At 44.6% G+C, this 24,960-nt stretch overlaps 1 protein-coding gene and 1 pseudogene across 3 annotated transcripts in view; both read left to right on the top strand.

The window, feature by feature from the left end:
• Nucleotides 1–24,960, top strand: part of STXBP1 (syntaxin binding protein 1) — a 71,446-nt gene that overhangs the window by 3,301 nt on the left and 43,185 nt on the right. For all 3 annotated transcript variants that reach the window (XM_063936425.1, XM_063936424.1, XM_063936423.1), the window contains exon 2: nt 23,498–23,547. In XM_063936425.1, the coding sequence (XP_063792495.1) occupies nt 23,498–23,547 (50 nt within the window). The remainder of the gene's footprint in view (nt 1–23,497; nt 23,548–24,960) is intronic.
• On the top strand, nt 17,340–17,459 carry LOC134950697 (5S ribosomal RNA; annotated as a pseudogene).

The following is a 24,960-nucleotide window of genomic DNA, read 5'->3' as shown; positions in this document are numbered from 1 at the left end:
ATTCAGATGCTGGAATCTGGAATAGGGTCTCCAGCTCAGCGCCGGAATCCCGAAAAGTGCAAACACTGCTGTGCTGGAGAGGTAAGCGGGTTAGGTTTAGGCTGCGGGGAGGGGGGTTAGGTTTAGGCACCTCTGGGGAGGTATAGGCTGCGGGGAGGGGGGTTAGGTTTAGGCACCTCCGGGGAGGTATAGGCTGCGGGGAGGGGGGTTAGGTTTAGGCACCTCCGGGGAGGTATAGGCTGCGGGGAGGGGGGTTAGGTTTAGGCACCTCTGGGGAGGTATAGGCTGCGGGGAGGGGGGTTAGGTTTAGGCACCTCCGGGGAGGTATAGGCTGCGGGGAGGGGGGTTAGGTTTAGGCACCTCCGGGGAGGTATAGGCTGCGGGGAGGGGGGTTAGGTTTAGGCACCTCCGGGGAGGTATAGGCTGCGGGGAGGGGGGTTAGGTTTAGGCACCTCTGGGGAGGTATAGGCTGCGGGGAGGGGGGTTAGGTTTAGGCACCTCCGGGGAGGTATAGGCTGCGGGGAGGGGGGTTAGGTTTAGGCACCTCCGGGGAGGTATAGGCTGCGGGGAGGGGGGTTAGGTTTAGGCACCTCCGGGGAGGTATAGGCTGCGGGGAGGGGGGTTAGGTTTAGGCACCTCTGGGGAGGTATAGGCTGCGGGGAGGGGGGTTAGGTTTAGGCACCTCTGGGGAGGTATAGGCTGCGGGGAGGAGGTTAGGTTTAGGCACCTCCGGGGAGGTATAGGCTGCGGGGAGAAGGTTAGATTTAGAATGTGGGAAGGAGGGGTTAAGGTTAGGGGGCTGGGGGGGGGGGGGGGGACTGTAAGTATACATACCTTACCCTGTCGGGATTTTGAACATCGGATGCCGCAGTCGGTATTCTGACTGCCGGCATCCCGAACGCGGGCAAATCATACCCGACCCATTGATGAAGAGCAGGAAAAAGTTGGATGTACGATCATCTGTTTCATACAGAGATGTACAGTATTTGACAGCACAGTTTCTATGCGCCAGTATCATCAGGCCCGGATTAAGGTTTGTGGGGGCACCAGGGCAGGGCAAGTAACACTTGGGGGCAATTACCAACTGTCAGTATGATAAAAAAAATATAATGTGTACTGGGGGGACGCCATCTCTAGCTTGTTAATCCAGTACTGAGTATCATAGGAGCTGCACATCATTATTCTGTGCTATTCAGAAACCCTGCTCTTTCTAAAACATCACTGTCACTCACAGTGGCTTCCTACTCACCCCTGTTCCCCATCTCACATTATGGCACTACCCCTGTCACATGCAGCCCTGTTCTCTCATCAATCCTCACATGAGTGAATACATTAGGGATGGCCAACGATTATTTAAAATAATCTATTGTCCGTGGCCGATGCCGAATACTTTCACCATCGATGGTGTATAACCAGATGGTTATACACCATCGACGATAGCCGCCTGCCCAATGATTTCCTCCTCTGCCTCGCTGTTTTCAGTCGTGTTGTTGCTGCACAGGGCTGCTAGGCTGTCAGCCAGTCTGCGCTGCCCCGCCACAGTGTCCCATTCCTGGCTCTTACATAGGTTCAGGGCTGGCTTGGGATGGAAAACCAGTCCGGGAAATTTATGAAAGCAGCCCTAATGGGGGCAGGGTCTGTTGTGGGGGTGGGGTCTGTTGATGGGACGGGATTCGTCCTCCTATGATCTGATTATGAGTTGGGTGCAGTTGCGACCTTCCTTGCGTCTTTTTCTGCAGTTGCGTCTGTGACTTTATGCTAATGACACTATAATGCAGTTCCCTAGTGTACATCCATGCATCCAAATATGCAAGGACAGAGACGCCCTCTTTTAGTGTCTACATATGCTGCAATTGTGCTTTGTGCATCTTTAGACGCCACCATTGGTCGCAACATTGAAACTTTCACTAGCCCGATGTTAGAGCAATTCAACGTCTCTATATGCAACCACTATCAGCAACATACCCACCCTACGTTAAATCTGCGTCTGATTAGCCAACCCCTTGTAACCACACAGGAATTCCCAACATATTTCTAATACTCTTCTTGGTGCGTACGTCTGATTCTGTACTGCAACTCTGTACGAACACCATCGCGGCGCAATTCAGACGCAAGCACAGATGAAAAACATTGAACAAGAAAAAAACACACACATTGGCCCCCACAGGAAACAATAAAACAAATTGGCTCCCACAGGGGAAAATAAATAAATGTATAATATAACTTTTGCTATTACAATTTGTTTGAAATATACATTGCTGTTTGAAGGGCCCAGTGACATCAAAAGGTTTTATAATTCTTGGCTGTAACATCTATATATTTAGTAACATTTATGTAGTGCTAACATATTCCATTGCACTTTCTTTCAAAGTTGGGCAAGGGCGGATTGGGAACTGATAGTGGCCATGGAAAAATTTGTAGAAGTGGCCTCATATGGGCAGCACCAAAGGTATACCGTGTAACCATGGTGGCAGCACCGGGATCCGGTCTGAAGATCGACAGTGTCTAGGTCGACAATGTTTAGGTCGACCACTATAGGTCGACAGTCACTAGGTCGACATGGATGGAAGGTCGACAGGGTTTCTAGGTCGACATGTGCTAGGTCGACAGGTCTAAAGGTCGACATGAGTTTTTCACATTTTTTTTATTTTATTATTTTTTCATACTTAACGATCCATGTGGACTACGATTGGAACGGTAAAGTGTGCCGAGCGAAGCGGTAGCGGAGCGAAGGCACTATGCCCGAAGCATGGCGAGCGAAGCGAGCCATGCGAGGGGACGCGGTGCACTAATTTGGGGTCCCCGTCACTTTACGAAGAAAACGACACAAAAAAAAAAAATCCTCATATTGACCTTTAGACCTGTCGACCTAGCACATGTCGACCTAGAAACCCTGTCGACCTTCCATCCATGTCGACCTAGTGACTGTCGACCTATAGTGGTTGACCTAAACATTGTCGACCTAGACACTGTCGATAAAACGAACCACACCCGGCAGCACCCCCCCTCACATGGCAACAAACAAAACAGGCCGCACATGTACATCGGCCCACCGGGAATCTTCCCAACAGGCAACTCGGGCATTCATAGCTTGAGCTGTCACTCACAGCTGTCGCCCAGCCCCGCCACAGGCTTTGCACTGAAACTGCAGCAGCCGCTGCGCATGTGCATAATCATCGATGATAAAACCATCGATTATAAATATAATGCACAGAATAGTTGCCTGACATCAATGGTTAGAGAAACCATAGTCATCAATGGTAACCATCAATGGAAACAACACCGGTGGCCATCCCTAGAATAGGTAATTGCATCCCATAACATCAGCACATCTGCTGAAATACTCATTGCTGCTGAGAATGTTGCAAGTTTTTCTGTCCAAATTTCCCTCCAAAATTTAGTCCATTCTGGACACACAGAAGTTGAATATTAATAAGTCTTAAAAATATAGACTTTTAATTCTGTAAAATTGATTACATGGCAGCACAATGCATTTAAAGGTACACAACTCTATTAGATACTTCTAAATTTTGCAGCACTAGTATCCCAGCTTGCACCACTGCACTTTTTAAGTGTGTTTGTGTGTGAGGGGGGGGGTTTCACGTCACTGGTCCAACCCTGGTAGGAAGGGAACTTGACAGCGGTGGACCCAGGATATGTGGCCTATGGGATCCGGTCTGAAGATCGACAGTGTCTAGGTCGACAATGTTTAGGTCGACCACTATATGTCGACAGTCACTAGGTCGACATGGAAGGAAGGTCGACAGGGTTTCTAGGTCGACATGTGCTAGGTCGACAGGTCTAAAGGTCGACATGAGTTTTTCACATTTTTATTTATTTTTTTATTTTTTCATACTTAACGATCCACGTGGACTACGATTGGAACGGTAAAGTGTGCCGAGCGAAGCGGTAGTGGAGCAAAGGCACCATGCCCGAAGCATGGCGAGCGAAGCGAGATTCCGGTCACTCTACGAAGAAAACTACACCAAAAAAAAATAATCCTCATGTCGACCTTTAGACCTGTCGACCTAGCACATGTCAACCTAGAAACCCTGTCGACATTCCATCCATGTCGACCTAGTGACTGTCGACCTATAGTGGTCGACCTAAACATTGTCGACCTAGACACGGTCGATTTGATAAACCACACCCGTGGCCTACTAACCTGGCACTGGTGCTGGGTGCATCGTGGCCATTATAATATGTGACTGATCTAGCCTGTCAGAGTCGGCCCTAGGGCATTTGGTATGCCATGGGGCACCAGCAGCTTCTGCTGATTAAAATGATATGCGGCATGCCTATATTCTGTTTGTAGCATTTCGTATGCAGATATATAATGCATATGTGTAAGGGGCACTATGTGTGTCATGTGTATAAATGCCTAAATAATGTGCAGCATATGTGTAAGAGGCACTGTGTGCGTCATTATGTGTATAAGGGCATTAATAATGTACGGCATACAGTATGTGTAAGGGACATTATGTGTATAAGGGCATTAATAAAGGTTGGCATAATGTGTAAGGCGCCAGCAAATACACACCCCTTTTTGGGCTGTGCGCCGAATCTGCGCACTGTTCCTATTTAAAATATAGGAGGTGGGAACACCAAAATAAGGACTGCTAGAGGTGAGGGATGATGGTGCTGGGAAAGGGGTACAGGGTCAGAGGCGGAACCAGCGGTGGTGCTAGGGGGCACCAGCCAAAATCTTGCCTAGGGCATCATATTGGTTAGGGCCGGCTCTGTAGCCTGTGATATTTAAACCATACTACCAGGCCCCAGTGAGGCAGGAGAGGGATTAAGCAATGGACAATGGATAAAATTCCAATGCATTATATCGACACATATGAAGCATACTTACCTACTTCTTGCTGTTCCCCCCTGGAATATTCCAGGAACCTGATCTGGTGATTGAGGTAGCACAATCCGCATCATATGGCCCAGCCCCTGCTGCAAACTGCGTCACGCTACCATCCTGCCTAGTCCACTGGGGAAGAGGGTGGGATATGGGTAAATGGACTATCCCGGGACTACTGGGGAACTGTGAAATCCGTGACAGTAGGCAAATATGATTTGAAGTGTAATTTATTTGGATGGATCACATGTTTGCTAAAGATGGGTACTGGGTATTTTGTATATACTTTTCTGTGCAATTGCACATTAATACAATTAGGTTTTATTTCACACTGAGGCCTCAAAAAATCTTGTTACGTCCCATCAGAGATCCATTTAGTTCCTACTAATTTCAACCAGTCTCTTCCTGTGCTTTGAACACCCAACACAAGGGCTTATTTTATTCAGCCTCTTACAATACTTTTTAGCCTCTCCACAAATCACAGTGCACACATAAGAACCTCTCCGGGAGCCTCCATACATGTGAGAGTGCTCTATGGGGGTCATTCCGAGTTGATCGCTTGCTAGCTAGTTTTAGCAGCCGTGCAAACGCTATGCCGCCACCCACTAGGGAGTGTATTTTAGCTTAGCAGAAGTGCAAACACTTGTGCAGTTTCAGAGTAGCTCTGAACCTACTCAGCGCTTGAGATCACTTCAGCCTATTCGTGTCCGGATTTGACGTCATACACCCGCCCAACGAACGCCCAGCCACGCCTGCGTTTTTTCAGACACACCTGCGTTTTTGCAAACCCTCCCTGAAAACGGTCAGTTGACACCCAGAAACGCCCCCTTCCTGTCAATCTTCTTGTGGCCGTCAATGCGACTAAAAACTTTGCTAGAACCTGTGCAACACAACAACGGGCTTTGTACCCGTATGATGCGCGTGCACATTGCGGCCCATACGCATGCGCAGAAATGCCCATTTTTAGCCTGATCGTGCGCTGCGAACAACGGCAGTTAGCGAACAACTCGGAATGACCCCCTATGAGTGATATTCTACACTGAAATCAGCATACATGTCCACACGACCAATTTATTCATCCAGGACCTGGGCTTAACGTATAAATTGATTCCTTTGCCCAGCTCGGTGCTACCTTTACATGGGTCATTATATAATATCTGTTTTTGGGTGGCAGAAACTGATAATCGCTCTCTTTTACTGTTTTTACTTGAATCAGTCTGCTTTAGATTTTTAGGATTTAAGGACAGACTGATCGCATTTGAAGACCTCCAAAAAAAAGGAAAAATCTGTAAACGATATATTTATTTTGTCTACCAGATGGTGTATTGTAAGGGCAGTCAGTAGGCTGGCTGACAAAGGTTATGTGCTATACAGAAGAAACCGTTGCTAGGAGGGACATGTCTAGAACACAATCATATTACCCTCCCTCAACCTCATTAATGACAGATTGTAAGCGGTTAATCAGCTTGTGATTAGAGGACACAGCAATTAATCACTTAATATGGCCCTGTTCTTCCTCACTTCCTTCTTTGTATTTTGATGGTACCCGTGCACATAATATATGTGTGCAAACATTGGCTTCATACCGGAGGGCTCATTTACTAACATTGCAATTTGGTAAAAAAAAATTGCACGATATAAGAACAACTAATCAGACACTTGTGTTCATTGTATAACTTGCACTACGTGATACAAATATACTGATTGCTATAGTCTAATGCGAGTTGTGTACCTGAATGCAGTGTCATTGAATGGGAGAGGAAAGTCCATACAATGCTTTGGGGTTCTTAAAAACAATCTATAGGCATACCATAGGGATTGTATAATCTACAGTTGCAGGTATACAAAAAATGATAATGATTGGCAATACTTATTTCTGCTGCCATGACCTTAGACCAGGGGTGGGCAATAAACTGTTGGGGTGGGCAATAAGCAACCCTGCTTTTGAACTGCACATCCCAACATGCCCTGCCACAATTTTAGCATGGCCTGATAGTAAAACTGTGCCAGGGTATGCTGGGATTTGTAGTCCCACCGCAGCTGGAGGGACACTTTTTGCAGAGTCCCTCACTTCTAACCACATTGGAACCTATAATAATAATAATAATAATAATAATAATAATAATAAATGACACTACACCTAGTAGTGGTGAGAATATGTCCACAGGCTTTTTTGTTTTATTATTATTCACCATATCCTTCAGGGGAAATCTATAATTAGCTGGCCAAGTGCCTCCAAAGCGTCCTTGACTCAAGCCCAGTGCCCGCTAATCACAACCGTCATGTAAGGCCTACTGACCCTGTGTCCTGGTGGCACACAATAATACCGGGTATGCTGACCAATCCTGGGGGGTGGGAAACTTCAGGACTGCTGGTTCCTGGGGTTCCCCCCATAAACAGAGCATCCAGTCCTGCCTTTTCCTGGGATAACCAATAAGCCGCTTCCCATTAACCGCCACAAAGTAGCCATTTCACACCATATATTGGCCTCTGATCCAAGTCATAAAAATGTCCCTCCCCATTGCAACTTGTATATACTGTATACTGTACAATGAAGATATTAATACCAAAATATCCCGGGTGTGCAAGCCACTAAAAACAGATGTCTAATTGCAATAGACCACGTAATCCGAGAACTTTTTATTGACTTTATTGAGGCTCCGATTAAGTATATCAGGATTACCAGTCTGCTTCTAAGCCAGGTGCTGAACTAATAACCTTCATGCAGCTATGAAACATGTCACTAACTGGGCCTGTGTTATTGATTATTACATATAGACTTCAGTTTTCCCATATCATTACCACACACATATAGGATTATCATATCCGGGTATTGTGCATCCCTATGGATCCCTGCAACCTCTGAGATCACCTGGCCCCATCACATTCTCTCTGTTGAGCCAGTGCAGCTTCGTTCATTCCATACCAATTCCTAAAGTCTATACCAACAGCAGCTCTGCCACCCTTATTCTTGCCCCATCTATCATCATTATCAATATTATTATTAGAATGATCACTGCTGCAAGTCTTCGCCTGCTGATTAAGACATAAAGTAGTCTTGTAGACTCTCTACCGATTGGCTCGCACCTTGACCTGAGGCCAACTTAATAACAAAGCTGAAACACTGTACTTGGTGGTTTTATCTGTCCCATCTTGGCTCTCGTGTATCAATGTGATTTATATAAAGCCACCAACTGGAGGTATGCCCAGAACCATACTAATTTTCTCACCTGCATTCCACCCATGGGGCAAAGCATTTATCAGGCTCAGGTCCAATTTATAAAAGAAGGAGGTGAACCATTTTCTGTTTGGTACTGACCTAGAATTTTAAAGTAAAGTCAATTCTAGACAGTTTATCCGCTATCTCGTTAATGACCTCTGGGATGTTCCTCACTCTCACCCAAATAGTCTCCTTCAGGCACTAGAAATCGCACTGGTGCTAGCACTAGAGATGATCTATTAGTTTGTACCCTCTCTAAGGTCCACCGGTCAGCACACCCTTCACCTGCAAAGTAGTACACCCATAATCCTGTATTCCATCTGCATCTGCGAATAGCGAATCTCAGTATGGCGTACTCAACCCTAATTGAAATGTATAGCCGTTATACCAGAGGTTCCCAAACACGGTCCTCAAGGCACCCCAATGGTCCAGGTTTTAAATTTATCTATGCTTGGCCACAGGTGACTTAATTAGCACCTAAGTCAATTTGATTTAACCATCTGTGCTGAGCCATGGCTATACCTAAATCCTGGACTGTTGGGTGTCTTGAGGACCACATTTGGGAACCTCTGCATTATACTCTTACATTCATACCTTCATGTCCTCCTTTATTTACTGTACTAGTAGAAGTGCCAAGTATCTTCAGTTGCACCTCCTCTGTTCCTCCTGTCTTGTCCCATTATACTTACCCCCTGTACCTGGTTCTCTTCCCCAGGTGCTCAGTCCCATCATCGAAGCAGCAGTGCACCTAAAAAGGTTGTGTAAAGGGGATCAGGTCAGGATCCTGGTGCCGGCCTTTCAATTCATGTCAGGATGCCTTTGCCGGTATTCCGAGCAGTGTTGGGATTCCGGCGTCACCATCCAGTGTAAAGCTATGAATGGATTATTCTTTATTCATTAGTAATTTGATGACTATAACATATAAGAGCGGCATCTATCACCAATATCACTTTTGGCAATTAAGATGCCAGCGCCTTGTTCTTTTAGTAGGATACAACGATGTGGTAAGACAATACAGATTCATCACGATCAGAGGCAGAACTCTGGGAGGCAACGGAGTCAGCTGCCGCCGGGCTCCTGCTTTGAAGGGGGGCACCTCTCCTCCTGTTCTGTGTGTTCAGCAACATTAATCAATTAAGTTAATTGACAACAGCCGGTAACTCTTCCGTAGCCGACTTCCCCACTAGCCACTACACCTTACAAATCACACCTTTTTTATTATAGATATACTGGAAGCAGACACCTTACTGATGAAGCTATTTACTCCTATAAAGGAAACATGAGAATTCTAACTATATGAAGTTATTTCTCTGACAATTACAAGTAACTTCATATAGTTAGAATTCTCATACTTCCTATGCAACCGCAGATATCTCCATCAGTAAGGTGCATGTTTCAGTGTAATAGGTTGTGGGTTCTAATCATGGATATGACACTTGCAAATTAATTGTCAGAGAATTAATCAGCATTGGGAGGGACTGAGCAGATCTATGTAGTGTGTAGCTGGACCCCTACATAGATCTGCCTAGTTGCAACGGTTTTGTAGTAGCTATATATAGTTAGAATCTGCAGGCTTACTATGCAGGGGGCAAATTATATACATAGGGGGGGACACCAATATTTTTCTTGCCTCCGGGCAACTGGGTCAAACTTACGCCACTGATCATGATGAATACCATTGAAGATCCGTCTTTAATTATTAAATCAGATTGTGCAGGTACCCTCCACAGGCAATGCCAATAAATAGATTTCCCGGCTCCTGTTAAGCAGGATAATGTGCAGGACTCTGGTATTTTGGGCAGAGTTTAGCTCAGATTAGCTGTTAAAGCAATTAGAACTACTTTGCCGTGGTAATTAAAAAGTGCTTTGTAATTTGGAAAGCAGCCTTTCCTGGCCCTGACATAGTCCTGCAAATCCGATGGTTTGTGTACATCTCCGCAATGTTTATTGATCTAGATCCGCGTAGCGCATGTGTGATGGGACAACGGTCCCAGTGCTCCGTAATTTGCAGTGTGATTGACAGGCGGTGGCGGCAATGGTAAGCATTTTACAAACGGGGCAATGTCTCCTTATGATGCATGGTTAAATTAGGACATTAATAATCAGGACTTAACTGAGAAGTTTTGTGTAGGTCGAGCATTTCACCAGTACGTTTGCAAACCTGCAAAAGTAATCATAGGCTGCCTTTACAGGGTGTTTTCATAAACTGTAAAATGGGTCTACACCTTAAAAAAAGGAGCTCTCTTTGGGGGGTATTCAATTCAAGTCGGAACTGCTGGTCTTGTCGGAAAGATGGCAGTTACCGACATTTTTAGGTCGGATAGTGTTCCGACCTATTCAATTGGGCTGCCGTTTTTTTTAGACAGGTCGGCAATTCCGACTTGTCGAAAAACACATGGATCGGCGGATTAGCCACAGATCCACGTGTTTTGTCGGATTCGCGGCCAAATCCGACAGGTTTAGCCCCGTTTCCGACAATGTCAATCCGACTTTAAAAAAAGTCGGATTGGTATTGTCGGGAACGGGCAAATCCTGTTGGATGTGCCGCTAATTGAATACTGAAATGTCGGATCCTTTCCGTCGGAAAATATCCGACATCAATTGAATACCCCCCTTTATGTGCATACAGAAGCATTGCCGGTCTGCAGAGTTTGTGACTTGTAAATGTAGGAGTGAATTGGGTCCTGCTGGCCGTTTTCACAGAAAATTAGCAAAGTCAATTTCATTTAGAATTCAACTGCAAATTTGTGATCCATTTTCCATGCAAATTTGTGTGTGTTTTTGCACGTATCCTACTATAGCAGGGGAAAAGGTAAAGGAAATCTTTATTTTAATGTTGGGACACAGTTCAGAACCTCTGGTACAACCCTCCCAATTAATAATAATTCACTTGGAAGGATTAAAATAGTATCATTTGATTTTCTCTAAAAAGCTCAAAAATGGGTTAAATAATTATTAATTTACAGTTGTTCATACTTCCCTACTCTCCTGGAATGGCCCGGGGGCTTCTGAATTATGTGGTGGTGCTTATGGCAAGTCTCTCGGAGCCGCCCAACACCTGGCTACCCATTTCCCAGGTGAAGGGGGCAGTACAAGCAGCTGATGACACAATTCATTGTGTCCCGCCTACCACTTCTCAATATCTGCAATCGTGCAGGGCCACGATGGTCGAATCACATCACCACAACCCCAGCGTCGACCACTTTTTATGCTCCCTCAGTGCCAACTTGACTTCTCCTCTCCTTAAGCCCCCCCCCCCGAAGGTCAGCAAGTAGGCAATTATGTCTGTAGTCATGTATGTTCTACAGTGCTTTGCAAAGAATATTCACATTATTCCCTGCCCCAGGGGAGCTTACAATCTACAGTCCCTACCACATGTACACACACTAGGGTTCATTTTTGTTGAGAGTCTATTTTTGGATTGTGAGAGGAATCCAGGATTCCTTGAGGAAACACATGCAAGCACAGGGAGAACATACAAACTACACACATTTAGGGCCGTGGTGGGAATCGGACCCAAGACCTCAGTGCTGTGATGCAGACTTTAATTTGCTGAATACACTGGCTATCATTGTTCCACCATTAATAACAAATGTTAAAATCAACCATTATTTTTATGTACATAAATTACTTTACTTATGGCCACTAATGCACATTTATGTGGTCCTGCTATCTCAGTTGCCACTTTTTGAGGGTTCAGGATGATTTCCTCACTTTTTAATGCACTTTTTCCATGTTGCTTTTTGCAGATCAATCACATGATATCGTGAATTGCTATTTCAAATTGAATCTTGTCTTTCTGGGGTGCGTGTATTGCCGCGATGTATGTGAGTTTTATGCTGCGAGTTCCTATTCGCAAACTTTAACCTAATTGAATTGACCCCCTTAGTGTGATGTTTTTCCAACAGAAAGCAGCATAAACTAGTAATACTGGTTTGAAAATCATCTTATTGCCAGTTGGGAGGAATACACCTAAAATGTGCAGAGCTCTAGCTTAATAATGAGAATATTCAACAACTGACACTGCAGCTGCAATTAAGTTGTAGAGTCGCTCGTCATGAAAGTGTTTACGTGGGTGGCTTAGGGTGAAGATAAGAGTAAGAAGAAGCCTTATCTTACTAGCCTTGATAGTAGTTTAATTGAATTGTGATGGTTCTTAGAACTGTCAATTTGGGTTCAAATTTTTTTAAAATATTTGGACAGGTGGCAATTGTTGTATACTATTGTTGCACTTACCTGTACTGTAATAGGTCTTGTTTTTCTGGTTTACTTTATCTCTTTTTGATGGTCATTTTTAGTCCTTCTCCTGCTTGCTGGGACAGGTGGACGGACGCTTCATTATGGCTTCCCCTTCCATGTTCCATCAGACTGGGTATTGGATAATGGCGAGGTCCTCTGCTAATGCAGTCTTCACGGACAAATCAAAGACTTCTCTTAAGCTGGTCTCTTGGAATGTGGAAGGGCTGAACACCCCAATTAAGAGGAAGAAAATTCTAACTCATCTCAAAAAATGTCGCCCCGATGTGGCGTTTTTACAAGAGACGCATTGGCGGCTTACGGACCCGAACACGGTGCGGGATAATTGGATTGGTGATTATAAATGTGCCTCTTACACAACGAAAACTAGGGGAGTGTTACTCTTATTGAATAAATCATTACATTATGATATTAAGGATGAATGGATTGATCCTGATGGGAGATTTTTATTTTTGAAGGTGGATATTGATCGGGAACGGTTCACCCTAGCATGTATTTACGCCCCCCATGGGGCCAAATGTGGCCTTTTCTTTCTACCATCTTTGTTAACCTACAAGGATGGATGGAAGGTTCTTTAATTCTGGGGGGTGATCTAAATGTAGTTTTTGACCCTTCCCTCGATGTGTCGGGTGGGCCCAGGCAGACTGGATCAAGTCGATCCGCCCCATCTACCTTGTCATTATTGTTAGATGCGTTACAACTTATAAACCCCTGGAGGTTCTTACTTCCTGACTCTAGGGAGTACACCTTTCTCTCACCCACATAATGTATTTTCGCGATTAGACTATTGGTTGCTTTCTGGTTCATTGATTCATAGAGTTACAGACTCGACCATAGCTGACATCCTTTTATCCTCATCATGCCCCCATTATCCTCACACTCGCCCTGTCGACGCCTCGTCCATATTCTCATAATTGGCGCTTTCCAAAGTACCTAGCCTCCTCTGATGACTTTAAACTTCACTTAACCCAATCCTTTCTTAACTATACCCAGGACAATAGTGTCCATACGGATGACATAAATCTTTTTTGGCAGGCCCCAAAACCGGTCCTTCGGGGCCACATAATATCTTATGTCGCCACTAAGAAAAAACATTTCCAAGCCAGACTGTCCCATGCAACCCACGAAGTTACCTCAACATACTCACAATTGTTATCTGACCCTTCTGAATCTACTCGACTATTATATAAGGATGCCAAATCGATCCATGACACCCTTTGTGCTGAGCAGGCTAAATTATTCTTATCATTCCAATCTAATAAATATCTTCGATGGGGTAATCGCCCTGGGAAATTGTTGGCTAACTTAGTGAAAGCCTCATCGGCCTCTAAACCCATCCCGTCCATTCAAACCTGTCAGGGCACATTAGCACTGACTCTGGAGGCAATTAGTAACGTTTTCCTTGACCTTTTTGAAACCCTCTACACGGCACCCATGACCAGCCCGCTATGGATTTAGACTTTCTATCTCAGGCAGGTCTCCCTACCCTTTCTGATGATGATAGAGACCTTCTTAGTTCTCCCATCACAGATGTAGAATTGGTGGTGGTGATTAAATCTTTACCTAACGGGAAGGCTCCAGGCCCGGGTGGCCTATCTGCCGCATACTACAAACTCCTCTCCCCACACATTCGAGAACACCATTCCAGACTCTATAATTCAATCCTCACAGGCCATTTGGCCCCTCCTGATTTTAGTACCACTAGGGTGATTGTTCTACCCAAACCAGATAAGGACCCCACCTTAGTTTCTATAGACCGATTTCCCTTTTGAATCAAGACTTCAAGATTTTTACCAAACTTCTTGCTTGCCGCTTTCAATTGGTTTTGCCTAAATTATTACACCCTGCGCAGACAGGTTTTTTATGCAATAGACATTCCATTCGTAACGTCCGCTTATTATTGGCGGCCATGATTAAGACACATAACTCTTGGGAGATGGGAAACATAGTTCACTTCTCAGTTGTGACGCCAATAATGCCTTTGATAGGGTATCCTGGGCGCACTTAAGTAGAATTATTCAATTTCAGGGGTTTGGCCTGGTCTTTTTACATGTGTTTCACACCCTTTACCACCAACCACTAGCTTATTTGACGATTGATGCCCACAACACACGTTATTTTACATTACATCGGGGCACCAGGCAAGGTTGTCACTCTCCCCGCTTTTGTTCAACTTGGCATTAGACCCCCTCTATCTGCATTTTTTAAAGGAAGATAGATGGCATGGAATTAAATTGAACTTGCTCTCCATTTTGAATTCCTTTGAACTAATATCTGGGTTTAAAATTAACCATTCAAAAACCAAAGCTTTGGCCTTTTTTCCCTCTGCCAAAACTGGTTGGGGAACTTCGTTCCCCTTTCATTGGACATCCGATGATACTATCTCCTATTTAGGTATAAAAATCCCTAGTCATCCCGCAAAATTATACACCTTAAATTTCTCCTCACTTCTTGTCAGGACTTATACTGACTTCTCTAAATGGGCTCACCTCCCTTTGGCATACACTGGTCGTTGTCATTTATATAAAATTATTAGCTTTCCGCAGCCAAAGACCTTGGGTGGTCTAAATTTGTTGTGCTTGCGCACTTATGCAATAGCGGCAAACTATAGAGTAGCTTTGGACTGGATTAATGGATGCAGTGTATATGCAAATCGACAGCTAGAACAAACTTTCATACCGAACTGGGACCTAGCCTCCTTGTTACATGCTACGTCCCACTCTATGCCTGATTTTATAAAAGATAATGTCCTGTTGTCTTCTACCTGTATGGCGTGGAGGACGATACGCTCTAAATCGAAATTGTCACGACAAACCTCTTTATTCCTGACTCTTTGGGGTAATCCTAATTTTGAACCACACAATACCTCTCAGATATTTCACACATGGTATAAAGGAGGCCTACAATATGGCCATGATTTTTTACGTAAAGACGATTTAGTCCTGCTCACACACTCACAGTTGCTGGAACGATTTCTGTCATTGACGATCCCCTTATTCCCCTTCTTACAGGTCAGTAGATATGTACAAAAAGTTCTGTCCACTCTGACTGAGATAGATAAGACCAACTCTTTAGCTAGAGCATTACGCCACGATCCCAATGGTCTTTTCCCCACTGCTTTCATATACGCACAATCACGTCCCTTACTTAACTTGGAATCTGGGGATGTTGGCTTGTTGTGATGGAAGTCGGAGTTCCCAGATCTCACACTGAAATCTATTCTAGATGTCACTCTGACTTTAGATAAAACATTGGTTTCGGTCTCATATACAGAGATGCACCAAAATTTTTTACATAGGGCTAATTTTACTCCTAAACTGAAATTCCTCATTGGGGATGCCCCAACCTCTAATAGTTTCAAATGCGGTTTGCCGGAAGCAGACATAGTTCATTGCTTGTGGTCCTGTCTGAAGGTACATGCCCGCTGGCAGGCTCTTCAACTATATATTACGAATGAATTGAAACTTCAATTCACCATAACTAAATCCTGGGCATTTTGGGGTATTTACCCTAAGTCTTCCTTTCCCACATTATCTAAAGGTAACCGTATTTTACTTGTATTTTACTGGCTGCAACAGCGAAAAAAAATTATACCCTCTCAATGGATCTCCCCAGCCTCGGTACCCATTGCAGTACTCTACCCCAGGCTTTCATTCTTATTTCACTTAGATTGGACCAACACCACACTTCACAAAGAAAAATTGACAGGGAAACATTTTGACACATGGCTCCCATATATTCACACTCTCTCCACGTCACTTAAAGAGGCCTTACGGAAATGCTTCCAAGATACTGACTGGTACAATCTGGCAGTGCTAGAGTCTGGTGTACCGTTTTTATTTGCCCCTGGATAGGGGTATCGTTTTTCTTCTGTTGTACTGTTTCTTCCCTTGATTGACTACTGTAATATAATACAAGACAACTTTGTCTCTGTTTTGAATATTTGTACACTATAAGTGTATTGACTGTATTGCTTTTGCCTGTCAATAAACTTTTTGGAAAAAAAAGAATTTGGCATTTATGAATTTTTCCACATATACATAATTTTTCTAATAACTTATTTATAATTTTTCTGTGAACTTCTATGTCACGTGCGGTACAATTAAGGGAGTGTATTTATAACTATCTTTTGTGACCATTGTGTCATATGTTGATCAATGGGATTATATCTATAATTATCTGTTTGTGACCTTTGTGTCATATGCTGATTAATCAGCTGGTGATCGTTAAGGATTTTGTGGCCGCCGTGTCACATACCTTTCCACAATTTAAGTATCTTTTTGTGACCACTGTGTCGTGACTGTCGGGTCACAAACCGAATTATCAACTGATGAATACTTGTGACAATCAGGTCACATGTGGTATAATTAAGGGATTGTATTTATAATTATCTCTTTTCAGCTGGTGATCGTTAAGGATTTTGTGGCCGCCGTGTCACATACCTTTCCACAATTTAAGTATCTCTTTGTGACCACTGTGTCGTGACTGTCGGGTCACAAACCGAATTATCAATTGATGAATACTTGTGACAATCAGGTCACATGTGGTATAATTAAGGGATTGTATTTATAATTATCTCTTTGTGACCATTGTGTCATATGCTGATCAATCAGCTGGTGATTTTTAAGGTTCTGTGACCACTCTGTCACATACCTTTCCGTAATTTAAGTATCTCTTTATGACAACTGTGTCATGACCGCCATGTCATATATTCACTTATCAGTTAATGAATATTTGTGATAATATGCATTTATTTACTCCCATGTGACCGCCGTGTCACATATCTTGCTTATATGTGGTATATTTTGAATTTTTCCCTCATATATTTAAGTGACTATATACATACAACTAATCCTAGTGATCACTGTATCTTATGCTGATTTATCAGCTGTTTGCACATAATCCTTTTCAGTTTGTAACTTAATTGTTACAAATTATATACATTTTCCACTCCTTACATATAGTAGTCACCTGGCATATATTTGGAGTGACCAAAGAAAGGAGTCCAATAATTGCGGTCATACTCCACTGGAGATGCCCAATCTCTTCTGAACTTGGAAGCTAAGCAGTGAAAGGCTGGGTCAGTACGAGGAAGGGAGACCTCCTTTGAACACCCTGGTACTGCAATAAATTGGCTCTTGGACACAGTGGCACTCAGTTGTATGTCATCCAATATTGGGATTCGTATGACCAATGATTTGATTTTCTGCATCTACAAAAATCCGTAATGGATATTAATCGCAGAATGAATGATGGTCACTTATTTCATGAGATATATCACATAAAATTATGGTGATAAAAGTATCACAGAAATTTGCTCCTGGCAATTTGCTAATCGTGAGTATTGGAGATCACGAATAATTTATTAATATTCTCGCTAAGCTACTATTAATTTCATAGGTAGTCACTCCCTGAATTTGATTTTTGTTAACTATCATTGTTTCTATTTTATAATTCATAAATTACACTAATAACCTCTGAATTAGAGTGCTCCCACAAAAGAGTCTTTTCCAAAACTCTCCTTTTGGCTTTTTTTGTACTTGATACTTTTTGACTCTAGGGAGCACCACTGATAGCAACACTATACGATTTTGGGATTAATCCTTACAATATCTATGGTTGCCATATACAGAAGGAATTCTATTTAAATTCAGTTTTTCAGAGGTCTCTAATTATTTCATTAAAATCTATTTAGACTGGTGCGGTTTTCCCCCCTAAACTCCCTTTTTTTCTAAAAAAAAGAAAAGAGTAAGAACAAGCCTGAATAATAGTATATCTGTGCTATTTATGCAGATTAAAGCAGAACAGATTGTATTTCATTGCTGTAGATGTTACCTATTATTAAGGGATGTAGTTAATATTCCGGCGATTGGGATTCCCCTGGTCAGAATACCAGCGCCGGAATCCCGACCGCCGAAAATGCCGACAGCTGCGCCAGGGCTATTCCCACTCGTGAGTGTCCACGACATCCATAGAGCTCATCCCATTGCCAGGATTCTGGCGGACAGGATCCCGGCGTCGGTATTCTGACCGTCGGGATTCCATACAGAACCCATTATTAATGAGGAGCCAGTAGATGAGCAGTGAGTTTCAGTTTCTGCCATGTTATATCTCTGTCACGATGTAGTGGTGAGGACATTAGACTGGAGGTTTTAAGCTGGGTACACACTGGGGCAGTTGGGCCGATTTGCCATTTCGTAACGACAAATCACCTATGTCGCTCAGTGTGTACGGTTGTTTGCACGTTCCTGTGGCCACAAGCGTCAGATGCTAGGTTTGATGCACGTCAAACCTAGAGATATCACTAGCGATCTTGTTTGTGCTAATGAAGGATGGACATGATTGTTCTATTCTTCATTAAAGTCGTCCCAGTGTATACACAGAAATCTGGGCACAAGGGCATTCTTTCCGATGTATGAACGCATCCCTGTCGCTCCAGTGTGTACCCAGCTTTAGGCTTCAGGTTGGCAGGAAGCATAGAATGTTCCTATTAAAATTAGTGCAAGCAGGGCCAGCTACAGAAATCTTGAGGCCTGGCACACTCATTTTTCTTGGCCTCTTCATCCCTCCCCAGTATGTACAGGCTGGTCGGCCATTGGCTCATCACCCCTGTGTCTCTCCGGCTCCCCCCCCCCCCCACCCACACACACACTCCCCTTCTCTCCAGCCTCTTCCCCTCCTGTGTCTCTCCATCCTCATGCTGAAATTTATGTTGCTCCTGCCTCATCTTCGCCTGTGTCTCCCTACTAGGTCTCCCCAGCACCATCCCAGTGTCTCCTCAGCCCATACTTGCCTACTCTCCCGGAATGGCCGGGATGCTCCCGAAAATTGGAAAGGTGGGCAAGCCTCCTGCGTTCCCTGCAGCCCCTCCACACCCCTCCTCAGCCGTGCACAGCAGAGAACATGTGGTAGGTCCGAGGGATCTGATGACGAGTTTCGCGCTGAATCGCGTCATCGTAGCTCCGCCCCCACTATACAGTGACTATTTTCTCAGCACTGTATAGCGGTGGCGCAATCCCGATGCCATGCCCCTGGACTGCCCACTTCGCTGGCGGCCCCCCCCCCCCCCGAACCGCCCATCTTGCTGCCGGCCACACCCCCATGCACCTACAATGCTGCCTCCAGGAGGGGGGCAGCAAAGTAGGCAAGTGTGCCTCAGCCCAATATCTCCAACCTTATTCCCCCCTTTGTCTTTCAGCATAATTTTCCCGTGTCTTTCCAGCACATTCACCTGTGTTTTCCCAGCCCAGTGGCTTAATCGCCATCTCCCATTGAGTCACTTCATCTCCATCATATCCCCCTGAGTCTCCCCAGCCCCATGTCTACAGCTGTCACGTGCAAAAAATAATCTTTTTTGTGCTATCAACCGATCTCCCTCTTTCTGCCTGTGCCCAGCTGAATACGGCATCAGCACAAGCAAAAGGGGACACGAGAACTGGACTCCTGAGGATTCCTAAGGGGCAAGGACCCTTCAAAATGTTGGGGCCCAGTACGTGTGTCCACCATTCTGTGACCAGGCCTAGCTGTAAGAAATTGAAAATGTAAAAGGATAGATAAATCTAGATCCTCGGTCCCTCAGATTAGAATCCATTACTGTAGATCTCCTTACTTGGCCTAAATGGCCACATTACAGGTTCACGTTTTATGTTTCTGCATTCAAAATTTAAGTGGCAAAAAATAGTAAAGATATATTTTGTGTTATATTGGCGCATCAGCTATTTGTATCTAGCACTGCTTCAAGTCTTACTAGCCCAGTGAAGAACATTATGTCCATATCAGCCTGGGATAACCTGCCTTAGTATATTTGTAGTGCCTGAAGTGTATCTTGATGGGCCAAGTGTGGTTTGAAGGTACTGTAATTAGAAATGTTATTTTCCCTTCAGAGCCCTGAGTCAGCATCTGCTCCTGCTAATGCAATGACAGCAGCAGGAGGAAGTAGTGTCACACTGCCTACCCTCCTACAGTCTGGTCACAGTGCTGTCCCCTCATAGGCCTGCTGCCAGGAGGCAACCTCTCATGATGGTGTGTCCAACGAAGCAACCCCAATAGTAGCCAATAGGGCTACACTTCATGTGGGCTATCAATGTAGTAAAAACATAAACTTAAAGAGCTTAATAAATAAAATATGTCTCAGATCTTATTATGGACAGTAGTTTCTGAACCTGACATAAGCCTTTTCCTCGGCTGGTATATGGAACCATGGGGGTCATTCCGAGTTGATCGCTCGCTAGCTAGTTTTAGCAGCCGTGCAAACGCTATGCCGCCGCCCACTGGGAGTGTATTTTAGCTTAGCAGAAGTGCGAACGGTTGTATCGCAGAGCGCCTGCAAAAAAAAATCGTGTCGTTTCAGAGTAGCTCAAAACCTACTCAGCGCTTGCGATAACTTCAGACTATTCAGTTCCGGATTTGACGTCACAAACCCGCCCGGCGTTCGCCCAGTCATGCCTGCGTTTATCCGCACACTCACTGAAAACGGTCAGTTGCCACCCAGAAACGTCCTGTTCCTGTCCATCACTCTGCGGCAAGCAGTGCGACTGAAATGCATCGCTAGACCCTATGCAAAACTACATCGTTCGTTGTGCCCGTACGTCGCGCGTGTGCATTGCGCCGCATGCGCAGAACTGCCGTTTTTTTGCCTGATCGCTGCGCTGCAAACAAATTCAGCTAGGGATCAACTCGGAATGACCCCCCCCCCAAGCCTCATATATAGTGCATGGCTAATGTCTAAAGCCTAGTCTCCTGTACTGTAATGTTACGTTACTTTATTGACAAGCGTCATTCACTTTGTTCTGTGTGAGTCGGTAAATAAACCCTGTGATTATGTATTCTATAAAAATCTAGAATTAGTTTATTGGTACAAATAAAGGGCCCTACACACTGTGCGATTTGGGTGATTTGAACGATGAATAATATGAACAATGAACGATTTTTCTGTAACGATTTTTTTGCATACACACTGAATGATTCGTATGAACGATTTGACATTGCAAACATCGGGTATCGTCCAAATTGGCTTGCAATCATAAACGATGATAGACCAATGATGAATGGCTGTCGGGACGCGCATCGTTCATCGTCTGTGCCTCCACACTGAACGATATGAATGATATAACGTTTATTTTTGAAGGATATCTTCCATATCATTATTAAATATCTACCAGTGTGTAGGGTCTCATTATTAAATATCTACCAGTGTGTAGGGTCTCATTATTAAATATCTACCAGTGTGTAGGATCCTGACAAAACCAACATGCAATTCATAATTAATAAACAGAAACCATTTAAAGTGATGAGAAATACTCAGCCTTAAGTGTCAGAATATAATATCTCTAGTGATCTTTAGTTCTGTCTGAGGAGAACCCTTATCACTCATCAATATCCATCATCAGTGTTGAGCTCAGATTCGTTAGTCAGTAGTCAAAGCAGACCTGAGCACAGGTATTTCTTGCAATGTTCTCTGTCTTAGGTGAATCCCAAAGAAGAAAGGAAAATCACCCTGATATACTTGGTTCATCTTCTCAACAAAACTGGCTACAACTGGTATAATGGGGGGGTCATTCCGAGTTGATCGCTCGCTAGCTACTTTTTGCAGCCGTGCAAACGCATAGTCGCCACCCACAGGGGAGTGTATATTTGCTGTGCAAGCGTGCGATCGCATGTGCAGCCGAGCGATACAAAAACAGTAGGTCTGAACTTACTCAGCCGCTGCGATCACTTCAGCCTGTCCGGTCCCAGAATTGACGTCAGACACTTTTCCAAACATTCCCAGAAAACGTTCAGTTGATATCCACAAACGCCTTCTTCCTGTCAATCTTCTTGTGATCAGCTCTGCGAATGGATTCTTTTTTAAATCCATCGCTCAGCTACGATCCGCTCTGCACCCGTACGACGTACTTGCGCAATGCGGTGCATACGCATGCGCAGTAGTGGCCTGATCACTGTGCTGTGAAAAACGGCAGTGTGCGATCAACTCGGAATGACCCCCCACGTCCAATATAGTGCAGTGTCCACTTTCTGTTCAGCTAGTGCCAGACACAGGGTGGTATGTACTAAGCATTGCATCCACGATGCAGTACATCTCGCCACTTACCCCGTACACACTAATCACATATGTACTTACAAATGTATTGCAAAGGACAGCTCTCCTAGTAAGAGGTGTGTGGACTTCCAGGTTTATCTCTGAGCATGCACAAAGTGACACAGCGGCCGTGGTGGGTGCTGGGAAGGAGTTTCAGAAAGAAGTCCATAGGCTTCTACTGGGTAACGCCACCCAAAGATGTCTCCAAGCACTGGAATGCATCGCATTCTGATGTATGATACATACAAAAAGCGGTAAAAAAACGCAGAAAAACAGGATTTTCAGGGTTTTTATCACATTTTAGGCTTTAATACATCCCGCCCACAGACGGAAAAGAAAAGGGCCTCATTATATTTATGCATACTTTCCGAATTATCAATACTCCTCTCCAGGAGAAGCCCAGAGAGGAGTAGCATCTGGGGACCTGGGATACGCAGACTTCCATAATGCTATATCCCATGAATCGTGGGTCCTCAAGGAAGAGGGGGAGGGTTCTAAAATTACATCAATTCGCGTCCTTTTAGCCCTGCCCCCTCCATATTGACTCGCTGTTCCCAGCAATAACTCCCTGTCCTGCCCAATTCTAAGAAGAGGGCAGGATTTGGGAGGAGTAACCGTCAAATCGGGAGTCTCCCACATCTTCCGGGAGAGTAGGTAAGTGTATTTATGTCTTGTTTGATCTTAGAGGTCAGTTACAGTTGGCCATTCTCAGCAATTCAGAAATCATTATTTTGCCATTTTTAACGCTATGGTGACATATACGTATGATGCTGCTACCTCTAACAAGACTTTATAGATATAACATACTTTGGGGTCTATTCATGAAGCAGTGAAAAGTGTGGAGAAGTGAGCTGGTAGAGAAGTTGCCCTTGGCAACCAATCAGCATTGAAGTAACATTTATAAATTGCATACTATAAAATAATACAAAGCAGCTGATTGGTTGCCATGGGCAACTTCTCCACTGGCTCACTTCTCCACACTTTTCACTTCTTCATGAATAGACCCCATTATGTCTGTGCCTAATATTACTATATTTACATGCATTCATGTTATGTGGGTATTTACCTGAAATGTCCATTTCTCTTGCAGAGATAATGCACGATGTGATCCGGAAGGTTAAGAAGAAAGGAGAGTGGAAGGTACAGACGTGTGTATGTGTGTGTGTGTGTGTGTGTGTGTGTGTCTCATTGTGTCACTTTATACAGATGTAGCCACGCTCATAAAGAATGGCTACATCGGAGGTGGGAGCGAGCGGTGCGTCTGCGCCTTGGCCCGTACAGATGCTCCCATTCACTTTGAATGGGGCGCTTGCGCATCTACGACGCACGCGCGCCCCGTTTGCTCCCGGCGGTCCGCCTTGCCGGGAGCGACTAGGCACAGCATCTGTAACTCTTTGATTTTTGGGAGCTATTTATTATGGAGAAGCGCTGCCTAAAGGTCTTTTCCCTATGACATAATATTGCCGTCAATATACCACCTGCCTTTTATTACTGTTCTCAGGGGTGGTATTCATGTGACCGCCGGTCAGCTGACCGACAGTCACATGACCTCCTCCACCAGCCCGACGGGTCACTGTCCCGATGGTCGGCATGCCGACCAACAGGGACTATTTCCACTCGTGGGTGTCCACGACACCCATAGAGTGGGAATAGAACCCGTGGTCGCCACCGAGCCCGCAGCGTGGCGAGCGCAGCGAGCCCGCAAGGGGCTTGCTGCACTCGCCCCTCCCTGCCGGGATCCCGGCGTCGGTATGCTGCCGGGATCCCGGCGTCGGTAAGCTGACCGCCGGTCAGCCGTACTACACCCGTTCTCAGCTGTGAGGAAAGCTTTAGCATAACTGCATAGAATTGCCCTTGGATGACAGGGTGGGTATTAGGACCTAGGTGCCATTTTTTGTCATGGTACTGTACCTATAAATCCTGACTTTGTGTGGTCATTTTGCAGTGTAACACACTGATACCAGGTTGACAACTCTGGAAAACTAAACTACCAAAAATAAAATCAATACTCCCTTAAAAAATATCCTTATGCTTTTGCGAGTATGCTAATACTTTAATTGCAGACGATTCAGCAGTTTAATAGAATTGTTCAGGAGAAGTTCATTATAATAAGGCTGAGTGTCCAAAGGGGGTTGTAGACTGTGACAAGTATATAATCTGCAGCAGCCTGGTTCCCATAGTAACTGCAGCACACAAAGATGTGATGGGCTCACAGTACTATTGGGACATAATAGGGGCATTTCTGTCATGAAGGTAGGGGCGGCACTTGTGTGAGCAGAGCCGGCCCTAACCAATATGATGCCCTAGGCAAGATTTTGGCTGGTGCCCCCCTAGCACCGCCGCTAGTTCCGCCTCTGACCCTACACCCCTTTCCCAGCACCATCACCCCCCACCCATAGCAGTTCTTTTTTTTTTTTCCCTACCTACCCCCTGTAATTTAAATAAGAACAGTGTGCACATTCGGTGCACAGCCCAAAAAGGTATGTGTTTTTTCTGGCAAGGGGCATGGCCACACAATAGTACCCCCAATTCAAATTATGCCTCACAGTAGTG

Source organism: Pseudophryne corroboree, chromosome 8 (assembly GCF_028390025.1).
Source record: "Pseudophryne corroboree isolate aPseCor3 chromosome 8, aPseCor3.hap2, whole genome shotgun sequence".
NCBI classification, from domain to species: Eukaryota; Metazoa; Chordata; class Amphibia; order Anura; family Myobatrachidae; genus Pseudophryne; species Pseudophryne corroboree.
The sequence above is the reverse complement of the archived record's forward strand: the minus strand, read 5'-3'. Positions and strand labels throughout refer to the sequence as shown.